The 15,857-nt window shown below is 38.0% G+C and overlaps 1 protein-coding gene across 50 annotated transcripts in view; it reads left to right on the top strand.

The window, feature by feature from the left end:
• Positions 1-15,857, top strand: part of Rims1 (regulating synaptic membrane exocytosis 1) — a 470,293-nt gene that overhangs the window by 376,363 nt on the left and 78,073 nt on the right. For 39 of the 50 annotated variants that reach the window (XM_021228503.2, XM_021228500.2, XM_021228497.2 and 36 more), the window contains one exon: positions 5,910-6,076. The exons of the other annotated variants lie outside the window; for them this stretch is intronic. In XM_021228503.2, coding sequence (XP_021084162.2) covers positions 5,910-6,076 — 167 coding nt within the window. The remainder of the gene's footprint in view (positions 1-5,909; positions 6,077-15,857) is intronic. 50 annotated transcript variants of the gene reach the window in all.

Below are 15,857 nucleotides of genomic sequence, written 5' to 3'. Positions count from 1 at the left end.
TCATAGTTGTTCGTACCGCTTGACAAATCTTTTACACCTTTATATTTTCAGAATGTAAATCACATTTTTGAGATATTATTTATTACATTTAGTAATCTCTCCAAATAGAAAAATAGTGGTATTAAAGATAAGGCTTGCACTTAGTTACATTTGCTGCAAAAGTAAGCAGGGTATATGAGGCCATTTAATGGTGAAATAGTGGAATGTTCATTTAGAGTATTAAATGTTTTTATGTGGAATTGACTTGTGAATTAGTTACAAAAGCCATACAATCTAACAATTTTGCTTATTTCCTTATCTGTCTTTAATAAAAAAAGAACATGCTGTGTTAATCTATCAGAAGATGACATGAGTGCTAATAGCATTTAATTTATATTTCAGTATAATTTTTATAAGAATATACTAGATATCCATAAATGTAGTAGCTAATGTTTAATTAAGTAAAATATACAATTATATACTCTATGAAACACATTTACATTGTTATTTGGTTTATTTTAAAATTTCTCTCAAAATAACAGTAGATTCCACTTGGTTGCAAACTGACATCAGGAACCCTCTTTAGGAATATTTGAAATAAATACAAACTACATCAAATTCATGCATTAAAGCTTAAAATTAGGCTTCAAAGTTACTATTTTTAATAATCAAGTTTTATTGATTATTTTGAGCCAGGGATAATACAAATATTAGAGGCAACAACAAAATATGGTTTATCACCTGTAATATCCCAGTCAGGCAGTTGGATATGGTGTATGTCATTATGCCTTAGATGCACAAACCTAAATGCAGCAGAAGAGAAAGCCCACTGATTCAGGGATGCCACATGGACTTTGAGCACCTTTTCAAAAACGTAAAACCAATAAACACACACACACACACACACACACACACACGTGCGCACGCTAAGCATAACCCTTGACTTCCTATGCAGTAGTAGAATCCAGCTCTGTACACCATCTTCTTCTGGTTTATGGTGGTCTTCTCAGCTGAGCAGCATGCTCATCTTTGTCTATGATTCATTAGCATCATGGCTTTAGTTTGCTCACAACTGCAGATTCACTAAGAATGAGACAACAGGATGATTTTCAGGGTAGGTTTTACTTCAAAGTTAACTTCTGTTGGCTGAATTTCCTGTTGGGGAAATGCTTCCATTAATACCAAAATCTGACCTTGATTTCTTAACCTTCTTCTAATAGTTAAAATTAAAGAGCGTAAATGGGGGGGTGGGGGTCCAGAGTAGGATGCGGGAAAGAGATACGTAAAGATTTGGAATAAAATACTAAAAGCCGTTGGAGTCATTGTGAGCCAGGAGTCCAATCATTAGTCAGTCCATTAGAAAACTCTGTGCAGTGAGCAGTTCCACATCTAAAGCATGAATCTTCTTGTAAGCCAGGTAACCTACCTGGTTGAAAGTGCCAGAGAAAATTAGATCTTGGAATGGCCTGTCTTCTGTTTTAGTGTCAGCAAAATTGCTAATTGAGTAAAGGTGCCTGGCGCTAAGTCTAGGGGTCTAAACTGAGTCACAAAAACCTGTTGGTGGAGAGAGAGAACTGACTCCTGCAAGCTGTCCTCGACCTTTACATACTTGCATGCCTGTACACACACATGCACGCGCTTGCACACACAGAGAGAGAGAGAGAGAGAGAGAGAGAGAGAGAGAGAGAGAGAGAGAGAGAGGGAGGGAGGGAGGGAGGGAGGGAGAGAGTAATGTGGAAACTATTGCAGCCTAAACACTTACCAACATTGTGAGCACCAAGACTCAAAGAAACAGAATTCATCTACCGAAATTAGTAGAGTCCCTCACAGAGAGACTTGAGGCTTAGACACTACTTGATTCTGTTGTCACAACAGTAAGTGTACACTTCAAGTCTAGACTGCTCTCAAGCCTTGTCTTGCCAATGGCTTTCATTCTCATTTATCCAGTAATGCTTTTTTCTTTATTTGTATAGATACCCCTTGTCCATATCTCATAGAACTTGAATGTCTTAAAAACAAAATTGTTTTGGGGTGGAGAACTGGCTCAGTGTTAAGACCTGAAGCTCATACTGTTCTTCCAGGGAACTCAAGTTTGGTTCTGAGCACCCACGTGAGGCAGCTCACAACTGCTCATAACTCCATCTCAGGGAGGTGTCGGGAGCAATGCTGACCTCCTAGGGTACCTGCACACGTGTACACATACCCGTACATAGACACATACAAACACATAACTAAAAATAATTTTCAACAAGAGCAGACTTTCATTGCTAATACTTTAAGTACCAAGTGATATGTTTCATTGTGACCACATCATACATATGCATCAATGAACTGTGCTCATACCCCCCATGTCTCTCCAAAATTGTCTCCTCTTTCTCTCCAAGGGGCCCCCTTTGTGTTTTCACTTACTTGCATAGGAGGTTAATGAATATATATAAATATAAATTCAAAATACACATCTAAGTTTCCATCTGCATGTGAAAGAAAACATGAAAAACATGACTTTCAAATAATGTAATTTTATTCTCAATCATGGAATTATACACTTCAGTTATAACTGTACAACCAATAAATGTGAGATCAGATGTGCAGCTTTATAATGCTTAAGAATATTAGAAATGAGATTGTGTGATGCAAAATAACAATTCCCAGTTTTTTGTTTATGCACCAAATAAAACATTATATTTACCACAATTAAAATATTTATATTCTAGGCCAATGTTTCTAATGAAGTTTTCATTGAATTTATTTACATAAAAGAAAATCATATCAATCAGTGAGTGGTGGATAGTAGCTGTTTCAGTTAGTTCAAAACTCTTTCATGTATTTTCAGGGAAGGGTTATCTTTTTAACCAAAACATTTTAATTTGTAAAGGACTTTTATTGCTATAAAATAGTGTTATTATTTTCATAAATATTAGATTCTGAACTTTTCCCTTCATGACATTTATGTACTTAATATATTAGATAAAGTAATTAAAATTCAATTCTAACAAATTTGATAAAATAGTTAATAATTAGGTCATAGCAGAAATTAGGTGACCAACCTCAGAATACTTTTGTCTACTAACAAAGCTAGATTGTGGTTTTCATACTAAAAGGTCCCCCGGTGAATATGATCCTGAGACCATTGTCAAGCCTGGTCTTTCATTCAAGGATTAAATTGTCCTATTCTTCACACTGAATGAGAAATTCATACTGGCTTGGCTTCTTTGGAACATATGCAATGAATCACTGTGCTTTTTTATTTGATGTTATTTGGAGTTAAATGTCTCTCTGATGTGTAGAAGTCATAAATGGAGGATAAAGTCATACTTTGGCTGTAGATGGGATTTTCTGTCCTGCCTGGTTCTGCAGCCATTCAGACCCAAATAAACACAGAGACTTATATTAATTATAAACTGTTTGACCAATGACTTAGACTTCTTATTGGCTAGCTCTCTCTTAATTACTCACCCATTTCTAGTAATCTGTGTTTCTCCACATGGTCTTGGCTTACTGGTGATGCCCGGGTCTCTTGCTTCCTTGGCAGCTACATGGCATCTCCTTGACTCCACCTATCTTTCTCTGTCCTTGTTTGGATTTTCTGTCTGGCTAAATCCTGTCTGTCCACTGGCCAAAACAGCTTTATTCATAACCAACAAGAGAAGCATATATTCACAATACACAGAGGGGCATCCCCCATCATTCATTCCTCACCTTTTAAAGGTTTCTGTTTCTATAATCCCTGGAGCAGCCATCGGGAGCACAACAATGGTTGGTGGAGATAGCTGCAGTATCATTACTGGCTTCTAAAAACTGTGACCTGTAATTAGGAAGTTTGACTTATTTATTCATCACTGAATAAATTCTTCTTGAGGATATTTTATTCCCCAATGTATAATAAATGCATTTTTGGTGAAAAATTGAATCATCAAGAAAAAATTCACCACTCATGTTTGATGCAAAAAGCAGAGCTTACTTCAAAAATGAACATGTTTTTTAAAAATCAGATAAAAGTAGCAAAAAGTAAACAAAGTCTTTCATTTCCTTCCATTATTGTAAAAGATACTGTAATCTTACCATAATTATGATAATTATTACATATCCCAGTATAGTAAAATATGTAATGGCAATTTCATTCTCTCTTTTCTAGCAAAGGCCTCTATTCAAACAGTCTAGGATAGACTTACCTTGTAGAAAAGGCAGATTTCATTAATTAGAGCAAATTTCCCTTTATGCTCACAAGTCTTCATACTACTGTCTCAATGCCATCAGCGGTTTGTTCCAGTTGACAAAATAGTGGAAGAACATGCAGTACACCTAGATAATTTTTTTTATTTCATTTTCCAGTTTAAATTTAGATAAGAAACGAGGTTGCTTCACAAGTCAGTTCCAGGTCCCTCTCCCATTCCCTCCCCTCCTCCCGTGCCCTCCCCCCAACCCCCCCCCGTTATTTTGTTCTACTATTTGTAAGTGTAATAAATACATACTACATCCTTGGTCAATGTAGTTTCAACTTAGGAGTCGTATTTAATACTCTGCAAGTGTTGAAGTCAGGTTCTACTCCACCATCATTATGAGTTTCCTATAAATCTGTAGATTAGAAATGTTTCTAAGTGCCGGACGGTGGTGGCACACACCTTTAATCCCAGGACTCGGGAGGCAGAGGCAGGCGGATCTCTGTGAGTTCGAGGCCAGGCTGGACCGACAACCTCCAAAGCAATACAGAGAAACCCTGTCTCGTAAAAACAAAAAAAAAATGTTTCTAAGTGAAATTCATCATATTGGACAGAATCATCTATCCAATATGACAAGTTTGCCTGTGAACTGAAGTACCACATTACATTGAATGTATGAGTCCTACAATTTGAGACTCTATACTACTTAGCCTCTAGACTTAATAGCATATATGAATATTCTTTGTGTTTTAGTGGGATCTATGACTTTCAAAGGCAAACATTGTGAAAAAACTTTGGAAATATGTTGTAGATAGATAAAGGCATATTGTTTTCATGATACAAAATTCTTTGATAAGTTTATATACATGAGAGGCAAAAAATTTAAACTAATGTGCTTCAAGAGGAGAGTACGTTAGCATGAGGGATTATGAAATGAATGTGACCCATCTGTAGAATTATTTGAATCACTTACTAAATTTTATTTTCTTACATTTTTCATATATATATAGACTTGCCTTTTGGAATTCACTTATGTGGTACATTTAAGAAAGACAATTCAAATTAGTCAAGGTTTATGTTACAGAGCATTAGAGGATAGGTAATTTTCCCATAGACTAATAAGCATTTCACCCTTCGATTACTCACAAATCTAAAATTCACTGGTTTAGTAGGAAACAATAGGGATGGTAATATTTTATTTTATGTAAACTAATATAGTTATTTTCTTCTGAAACCAAAGAAAACAGTTACTTAGTTATTATTTACAGTTAGAAAAATCTATTTCTCTCTGTAGTTATAGTATGTTTACTGCATGGTCCATTCCAAAAAGACAATACAATTGAGTAGAGATAAACATTGATTAATTCCCTTGATAAATTTGCATGGTATCTTATTTCACCTGGTGATTCCTAAATATTAGAAATGAAGTCCAAAAAGTTAAGTTATGCAAGAATATGATGAAACGTTAATTTAAAAAATGAGTAATGCAATCTCAGGTTCTAAGCATGTACAAATGATTTGTTGACTTTTCCCATGAAGCACTTCAATTGTGTGTTCATTCTTCATAAGCCATGTCCCACCATTGTGATAAGATGTCCAGTTTTTATTGAGATTCATGTATAATACTAATGCTGGCATGACCATAAGCTCACATTCTTCCCCTGACAAAGGAGACATCCTTTGACTTCCTTTGGGTTAACCTCAAGGTCTGGTCCTTCCTGTTCCGTGATCTGATGGTGGAGCTCATCCTCTCTTGTTTTCAATCTTTAGTATAACACACATAAAGATCAGTACAGAAGCTGTGATAACGTCTCCGCCAAGTCATCAGATAGTGATGTCAGTGACGCGTCCGCCATTTCACGAACCAGCAGTGCCTCACGCCTCAGCAGCACAAGCTTTATGTCAGAGCAATCTGAGCGCCCCAGGGGTAGGATCAGGTGAGTTGGCAATGCTGTTTACATTAATCAGATCTATATCCTTGGTATGAGACGCATCTAGCTTCCAGAATATTCTTTAGAGATTGCCATTTAGGCTTTGTAATGGAAACATCTCGTTATAACAACTGGGTGGGATAAGCATGCACCACCTATTCAGTAGTAACACTAACAGAATATTTGACATTTTCCCCTAAAAGTTCAAGCTAATTACTATAGTCAGAACTTTAGAAGTCGCTCAGAGTTGTAGTTGAAGTGAGGGGGGGATCCTCATAATGCTGATATGATCAGCAGAGCATCCTTTAGCCCAGCATTTGAAAGTTTTTTCTTTAAGAGGTCATGTAACAAATATTTTAGCATTTATAGAGAATAATGTCATAATTCAACCATATCATCAGTGTGAAAGTCTAGCCAATAAGTAAGAATGGACATGTGCGTATATGTGTAACTATGTATGTATGCATGTATCTGTCATGCATCTCTACCTACTTTTATGGAAAAGTTATTGACTGATTATTTCCTGCAAAGACTATTTTTTTTCTTTAATCCCTACTTCAGCCATAAAAGTGGGTTCTGCTTTCAAGGTAGAGCATACTGGATATGATAACAACACATGCATCCCTGATTCTCATTCTGGGACTCGAAAAGCGTGTACACATGCTCATTACACCACCACGTGTTCTTTGTTCTCATATGACAAGTAACCTGAAGAAAACCAAGTAGAAAGAACTTCAGACATGCAGGTGCTGTCCAGCCTGAGTCACATGAGGATGCAATTGTTTTTGGAAACATACGTTTATAGAAGAAATCTGGGGAGTGGGAAGGCTTTCTAACTGAATATGAATGCTAAAAGTGACAACAGATCCCTTTCTGAAACTCTAATTTCCACATTCTGCTGCATAGGAAATTGTCGTCTGAAGTTGCCACTTGGGTTTCCATCCCTCTTACATCTGTTCTGAGGGAGAGAACCATGTTCTTGTATTCAGTTTCATAGTCTCATGATCTAGTTGAGCAGTTTCCAGGATTTTAGGAAGATGGGAGAAAGGCAAAGACACCTTGGGCAGTTTAACAAGGGACTAGAATTTACTTTTTTTTTATTTTGTATTCATTTTACATAACAACCACAGTTCCCCTTCCCTCCCCTCTTCTAACTTCTCCTCCCACCTCCCCTCAACCTATGCCCCATCCACTCCTCCCAAAGGGTAAAGCTTGCCATGGGGAATCAACAAAGCCTGGTACATTCACTGCATCAAGACTGAGCAAGGCATCCCAGCATAGGGAATGATTTTCTGAAGGAGTCAGTGCTTTTCTGAGGGAAAAATGCCAGTGGTAAAGAAAAACTTAATGTTTGACTTAAGCTATGAGTAAAAGCACAAAGAACATCCACTTGTTGTAACTCAGGAGCTTTCTGGTTTGAAACTGGTAGGGAGACTGTTAGAATGTGCAGGAGTAGACCCTTCAGAATCCCATGGCTGTTGAGGAGGAAGAAGCCATGTAGACAGAATTTACATGAGAAGGAAGTTTTACTGGGCAAAGGGGAGGGAGCTGGGGGGAGGGAAGGGAGAGAGAAAGAGACAGAGATAGACAGACAGACAGACAGACAGACAGACAGAGATATGGATGCCTCCTCAGAGAAACCTGGGAAAGAAAGTGGGAGTAGGCAGAGTCAGGCTCTTAAAGGGATCTCCTGTGCCTGTGGAGAGCCAGGGTAGTGCTTGTGGAATGCTAACAGGTTTAAGTAGTTGTCAGGTTCCCAAGGGGTGGGGCCAAGATATGCCTAGATGCTAACAGAGGATTCCCTCTGAAGAGCTCACACAATACATCCTTCTTGTTTTCTACTCTTTCACTGCTCTGTATTTTAAGACCCTTAATTACCTGGATATTAAATGAATCATGTAATTTTTGTCACTGATGTAATAGCTAAGTAAGTTTCCCTTTAGCTATGATGAGGCCTATTTTTCTACTAATTCCATGTTTTGTGTCAAAGACTTCCAACCCTCCAAAGGTAGGAAACCTTTCATATACATTATTTTCCATAAATGCAAAATACACTTGGAGCTTGAGAAGTGACTCAGAGGTTAAGAGCACTGGCTGCTCTTCCAGAGGACAAGGATACAATTCTCAGCACCCTAATGGTGGTTCAGAGCAGCTGGTAATTCCAGTTCCATGGAATCTGGTATCTTCTTTTGGCTTCTCTATGTAGTGCACAGGCATTTCCATAGGCATAACACCCATCCTATGAAATAAAATAAAATACACCAAAACACATAAAGGCACATACCCCATACCACATTGCTCTTTTCTGCCAAACCAACCCTCTCTGGAGAACTTAAGATGGGTTAGTCTGCAATGCAGGGCAGTAACTAACTGGGGTAGAAGTAGAAGGAGCATGCATTGTCTCCCTTTGTAAATACCAGCTGCTGCTTCCCCTTCAAACTGCATAAATGATGACTGCTAATTCTTCACTTATTTCTTTTTAGTAGCTGACAACTTCATGTTTTTTTATTACTTTAATTTTAAATAGCTTGCTTCACATGTCAATCCCAGGTCCCTTTCCCTCCCCTCCTCCCACACTCCTCCACCATCTCCTGCAGCCTCACACCCTATCCCCACTTCCTTCTACATAGAGGATATCCAGAGTCTGTCTTTTCACTCAGGGCAGGGTCCAGGCACTCCCCTAAGAGTCCAGGCTGAGAGAGCATCCCTCTTTGTATTATGGATGCACAAATTCCATTTGTATGCCAGGGATAAACACTGATCTACTGCCCAGGGCTCCATAAGTTGCCCAGGCCTCCTCATGGACTCTCACATTCAGGGGGTCTGGATTAGTCCCATGCTGGCCTCCCAGCTGTTGGTCTGAGGTCCAAGAGCTTCCCCTGGCTCAGATCAGCTGTCTCTGCTGGTTTTGCCAGACCATTCTTTGCCAATTTGCTCATTGCTCCTCTCTCTGTGTCACTGGAGTTTAACTGTGGGTGTTTGCCTCTGCTTCCACCAGTCACTGGATGAAGGTTCTAGGATGGCATATAGGGTAGACGTCAAGTTCATTATCAGGAATGGGCATTTAAGATGGTCTCTCCACTATTGCTTAGCTTGCCAGTTGGTGTCATTCCTTTAGATCACAGATGTCTCACTGGTACCAGATCTGTCTTCTAACCTATGACTCAACTTTATGGATTTTAAGATACTTTATATTAAAAGCGACTTTTGGAATAATGGACAAAGTTGATCAGTCTCAGTGATAGAATTTATTTCATTCCAACCTTTTGAGTTCCTATGACATATAAGGACTCTTCTAAAGACTTAGGCCAAAAACTCAAGGTGGTTTTAAGTTGTTATACCTAAGGCTTGAACACTTACTGTACATTCTGGATACCTGTGTGCATCCCATGCCATCCTAACATGATGTGAAACATTTTCTCACTTGCTGCCTCAGATGGTCTTGATTGGGAGAGTTAACTAAAGGATTCAGAGGACATTATGGAATTCCTTAAAGTCAATTGATTGCACTAAAGTCACCCTAAAATCTAATGTTGTCCGCGAAGGTCTATAAATAGAAATCATAAAACATGGCTTTAATTGTTTTATATACCACAATAAGATATTGTCAGTTAAAATACCAAGTTTTTCCAAAATCTGGTTTTGCATTTCCAATGATGTACACACACCTAGTTATAAAGACTTTATATCTGGCATGCTAGCACACAGAAAGTATAACAGCTACAGTTCACTTGGAGATACATCCAGATATGAACAGGTAGTTGCAAGTGAACTGAAAGAGATCATGCCTTTCTGTAGACATGTCCACTTCTGATGTGCTCAGTCTGAAGTGCTCTCATTGTTTTCCTGTCCCAGATCAGTAAGTATTTTATTCTAAATAGTGAAAGCATATTTTGGTTTTCACTTTCGAGGGAAGTTACAGAAAAAAAAGAGAGTGGGTGGGGAGAAAGGAAGGAAGAGGAAGGAAGGAAGGAAGGAAGGAAGGAACACAAACCAGCTAGAAAGACAAACTAGAGTGCAATATTTGCCTTATGGTAAATAGTATTTTGCAAATATAATATTTAAGAGTTTTAAAAATAGGTTACAAACTGTTAAAAAATACGAAGATGTTACAACAAGATAGAATCAGCACTTAATACCTAAAATAATAGGTATCAACAAGGATTTGAGTTTTAGTATGTCTGACTTATTTTGCATATGCTTATATTTGGAAGCTTCTTTGGCCTACCTTGTTCTCAAAGATATTTCTGTGTCTGAGTACAGTATATGGATGGTATAGACATATGTATGTGTCATAATTCATAATTCATACCAGGGATTCTTGGGCCAGTAATAGTGCCAGTTATGGGTTTCATCTTGAGTAGGACTTTAATCAAACAAAAATAATAATCGTTGGTTGCTCACAGATGTTTCTATCATTGTTGCAAGCAGTGGGTGTGCCTTGCCATTCCAGTCATTAGTGCAGCTGGCAGAATTCACACCTGGGTAACAATGATTGTTAATTCTTTTCTCCAGTATTGTGAATAGCACCTTCCAGCACTGTTAAAGCTAGCCAGTAATTATGAAGCATCCAGGTTTCTACCAACTTGATTTCTCCATGTTCTAGGACTCAAGTATATGGTGTCTACAGCAATAGGGTCTTACCTTCAACTTCCGGGGCGGGTGGGGGCATAATAGCACAGGCAATAACCTGTAACTTTTGGAGGTCTATGTGACCTTACATGCCAACAGCTCCCAAAGAGGTGTTGGCATGTAAGGTGTTCCTATCCCTGGGTTTTCTGTATATGAGCCTATGGTGTCCAGTAAGTAGGGTAACTCCATTTGAATTCTCTCTGTCTCTGTCTCTGTCTCTGCCTCTCTCTCTCTCTCTCTCTCTCTCTCTCTCTCTCTCTCTCTGTGTGTGTGTGTGTGTGTGTGTGTGTGTGTGTGTGTGTGTGTGTGTAGGAAACCTTTTCAATAGGTTTCCATATGACTTACCAAAGATATTCAGTGTTATTTATCCATCCATGTATTCCCACCAATACCCTGCTCTCCCAACCCCCCAATTTAACACTTCCTCTTCCATTATTCCCTTTTAATCCTTTATACTACTGTATTCTGTTTCTCTTCCATTAATGGTACAAGCAGGTAGCATAAGGTATTTATCCAACATTACACAGTTTTAGAAAATTTGTCAAAACTAGCAATTTTGCAATAGCCAACTGTGTGATCTATTCACTCCTGGCTTTAGCAAAGTTAATGTTCCATTCCAAGGTAGATTTTAACACTCAAACTGAAAGGACAATCTAATGCGAATAAATTTTTGTTCTTTTATCATTTACTTCTGGAAGAGTGGCTTCATTTTCATTGAAAGAAAGCAGGGTTTTTTTGTTTTGTTTTGTTTTGTTTTGCTTTATTTTGTTTTTGTACCCAGCCTATGAAAGTCATAAAAATTTAAAGTTGTTATATTCCAAGGATTATAGCCATCTTGTAACTATACATTTACAAAAATTTGGTCTTTGATAACAGGAAAAGTACATGTAAATGAAACGTTCTTATATTTGTTTGTGGCTTTTAAAATAACTTTGTGTTAATTTATTTATTTTTAAAACTTTGGTAACAAAAAGGTTGGCACTTTTTGGAAATCACTACAGTTATGGTTGAAAAGTGTTACAAAAATATTTTCAAAATTTCCTTTTACCCTAGTAAATTCTTCATTTAGTATTGAAATGCAATGAAGTAGTCCTAGCATTCTCAAAAACTGCATATGATAAGAATTGAACTGAGACAAATTTCAGCTTTTTAAATATCTCATAAATAAATGAAACTTTATGTGCTTTCAATTACTTTTATCTGATTGCATCAAATGGGCTCAACAGTAAGAGAGGATTTTTTTACTTTAGTAATCCAGAATTAATTTTATATGTCTGAAAACATACTAATAAGCAATTAGATGACAAAAAGAGAATGAACCTTTTCAGGGAAGGTATTGGATAAAACACACTGAGAAAAATCTCTCTCCTTAATTTTCAGGTCTTCCTTCACAGCGTCTTCTTGGTTTTAGCAGTTCCCAGTTCATAAGTTATCACCAAATTTTCCCTAGTAATAGGTTGAATCTGTGAGTAAGATGGAAAGAATATCCCTCCTGTTCTTTAAAACCACTTCACCTTTATAATAAATTCATTAATTCCCTGGTATACCATTCTTCTTTACCCGGTGAATGCTTCATTTGTAGTACACACCTAAATTATTATGCCATGCCATGTAGTAGCAATATACTGCTGATATATGACTGTGGGTCAGCAACAGACTTGACAACGACCAGTTTGTTACAGAATGTCTGGAGTGAATGGGTAATTGCCCTGGCTGGGGTCTCCCTTTCAGATTAATGTATATTTTGAAGCCAAGCAAAGATAGTATAGTTAAAAGTCAGTCTGTCAGCTTTAATGTTACCTTTGTGCTCTATCAGTTATGATGGGTTATTAACCAATTTGTCTTATTGAATTCTATAAAGTTAGTGACTGCAGTAAAACAGACAACAAAACAGTCACAATTAATGAAGTTTCCAAACTTTGAAACAAATCAGGAATATCTTATCAGGACGAGGATTTTGTGGAAATGGCAATTAGATCTTAGTGACTGCGTTAATTACTCTTCATTACTGAGACTGAATACTCTGACAAAAAGCAACTTAGAGAAGAAAAGGGTTATTTTGACTGACATGCATACAGGGATCCAGTCCATCATGACAAGAAAGGTATGGCAGCAGGAGTGCGATGTGGGCCTGACCAGAAACAGAGTGGTTATGTTTAATCCGTTTATAGGAAGCATAGAAGAAAAGAGAGAAATAGAGAGAGAGAATGAATGAGTGAGTGAGTGAATGAATGAAGAGTTGTAAGACCAGGCTGTAAACCTCAAAGCCCACCCCCAGTGGCATACTTCCTCCAGCAAGGCTCCGCTGTGTACAGATTCCATAACCTTCCCAGACAGCCCCACAAACTGGGACTGTGTCCAAACACACAAAACATAACAGTGATGATTTCTAAGTTTGTAGAAAACAATGGTACAGAGTAATTGTATGACTTCACAATATTGATTGAACTCTACCTCCTCGTAGGTGCTTTAGTATTTTCTTGGCAAGCTGAGGTTTTCCCTAAGCCAGCCATCCTGTGGTTTCATGTAGCTTTAGGTCATCCTCAACAAAGCTGACCTGTGTGGTGACTGCTTCCATGAAAAATGGTAAAGGATGTAACACTTAAGGAAGTGTTCATGTTCTGTGAAAGGGAATTTATGTATATCGTATTTGATCATTGCTGATTACATTCCATTGCATCATTGGTAGCTCATTACTTGAATGTAATCCCAAGCTGCAATTCAGTATCATTATTGAATGCTCATTTGCTGGGGGAAAAACTCTTTTTCATACAGCTATTTACCTGTTATTTGGATTCATGGCTTCCTAAGCATCACCCTCTTTCTCTATCATATTTAGTATTTGTGTCTCAAGCCACAATGTCTACATTGCCATACATGTTTTTAAATTACTGTTTATTAATTAAGCTTATCTGCTAGATTTGTGTGGGGGAGTAGTGTGTGTGTGTGTGTGTGTGTGTGTGTGTGTGTGTGTGTGTGTACCAGTATGTGTACATGCCAGCAGAGTACAGGGACTCTCATTAGGTATTGTTCCTCAGGATACACCCACATTGGGTTTTTTTTTTTTTGGTTTTTACGAGACAGGGTTTCTCTGTATTGTTTTGGAGGCTATCGGTCCAGCCCGGCCTCAAACTCACAGAGATCCGCGTGCCTCTGCCTCCCGAGTGCTGGGATTAAAGGCGTGCGCCACCACCGCCCGGCACCCACATTGATTTTTGACACAAGGTTTGTCACTGGTACCCTGGGCTCAGAGTTTGGCTAGTTTGGCTGACCATCTAACTGCGGGAATCCTTCTGTCTTTGGGTGTCCAGGCCTGGGATTAGAAGTACACTCTACCTCATGCATCTTTCTGTATGGATGCTGGTGACTAAACTTGGGTCCCCATGCTAATAGGTAAATTATATGCACAATCTTTATTGCTATGATGCAATTGTTAATAATGTGGTTGGAAAATAAATATGAAAGAAAGTGCAGCCTGTTGAACCCATGTGACCTGCAGAGTGAAGTAGCGGGGTAGCCAGAAGCTCAAGCCACAGATTATTTTCCTTCATTTCACCTAAAAAGATTTTGTTAATCGATAATGCATGTAGTAGTTAAAATAAACACACGGGGCTAATAATAGTAAATGCTCATACACCAGCCCTCAAAAGTCAGTTATGGCCATGCTAGCTATATCCTTGTGGCCCACACCCTACCTCATCCCCCATGCACGTGACATGCTTCAGTGTCCAACAGTTCCAGTGGCAGCTCTCTGCTTTCCTAAGTCACAACTAAGCTCCAGACATTGTGTGGTCAGCATTTCCTGTGTCCCGTGTCTATGCACCAGTGTTCTATTACTACAGTCAACATAGTTTGCGCAAGTGACTGGTGACAAATAACAGGGGAACTCCTCTGCACTTCATTCTTGCTTTGTCAGAAGCATCATAGTTGGTTTGTTTTTTTTTTTTGCCTTTTTCCTCTAAATAGTATTTTTTTTAAATGGGTATATTCCATGCTTTAAAAATACGCCTGTATTGTGATCTGTAGTAAATATGAATATTGATTCTACCAGAATTGGAGCCTTTAGCATATTGAGTGTTCCATTGTCAAGTTCTGAATTACTTTACGATTCTTTAGTGTGTGTCAGTGAAGTCTAAGTGTGTTTTCTGTCAGTTGGTAAGTGTGTAGCTACTGTTATGTACGTAATGTGTCTAATGCTGGCCTAAATGCTGGCATGTTTCATCATTTCTGCATAGTTTTCTTTCTAGAACTGAAGTTAGTTTTTTTTCCTGTTCTCTAATATTGTTACTTTTTCTCTATTATGCATATCCTTCCAATTTAATAGTCAATGTGTTTATATTTTGTGAGGTTCTTATTTATTTATTTTTATTTCATTTTCTCTTTATATTCATTAATTAGTAGTAAATTAAAATTTGTAAAAGTATGGAATACAGATTACAGATAATATTTTTTAAAGTATTTATTTTCCCAGGTGGTGGTGGCACACACCCTTAATCCCAGCTCTTGGGAGGCAGAGGCAGGCAGATCTCTGTGACTTCGAGACCAGCTTGGTCTACAAAAGCTAGTTCCAGAACAGCCTCAAAAGCCACAGAGAAACCCCGTCTTGAAAAACCAAAAAGAAAAAAATTTATGTTGTTATCTTAAACTGTGTGTGTGTGTGTGTGTGTCTGTGTGTCTGTGTGTGTGTCTGTATGTGGGTATATGCACATGAGTGCAGAGACCATAGGCATTATATTCCCAAGAGCTACAGTTATAGATAGTTGTGAGGTGCCTGATATTGGTCTTTAAGCAAAGCTCAGGTCTTTCACAAGAGCAGTGAACTATTTCTCCAACCTAGATTATATATGATTTTTTCTTAATTTCCTGGCTGGGTGTGATGGTGCACACCTTTAATCCAAACATTCAAGAGGCAGAGGCAGACAGATCTCCCTGAGTTCAACACCACTCTGATCTATCTATATAGTAAGTTCCAGGTCAGCCTGGTCAGCAAAGCAAGACCATGTCAAAGGAAGGAAGGAAAGAAGGAAGAAAGGAAGAAAGGGAGGAAGGAGGGGAAGAGGGAAGAAGGGAAGGAATATTAATAAATAAATAACAAAACCCTATGTGTATATATGTGTTTATGTAGCACGATAAGTAAAAGATCCAGAGACAGATA

The sequence above is a fragment of the Mesocricetus auratus genome, unplaced genomic scaffold, assembly GCF_017639785.1.
Source record: "Mesocricetus auratus isolate SY011 unplaced genomic scaffold, BCM_Maur_2.0 Super-Scaffold_100021, whole genome shotgun sequence".
Classification (NCBI taxonomy): Eukaryota; Metazoa; Chordata; class Mammalia; order Rodentia; family Cricetidae; genus Mesocricetus; species Mesocricetus auratus.
This window is presented reverse-complemented; position numbering and strand designations above follow the sequence as displayed.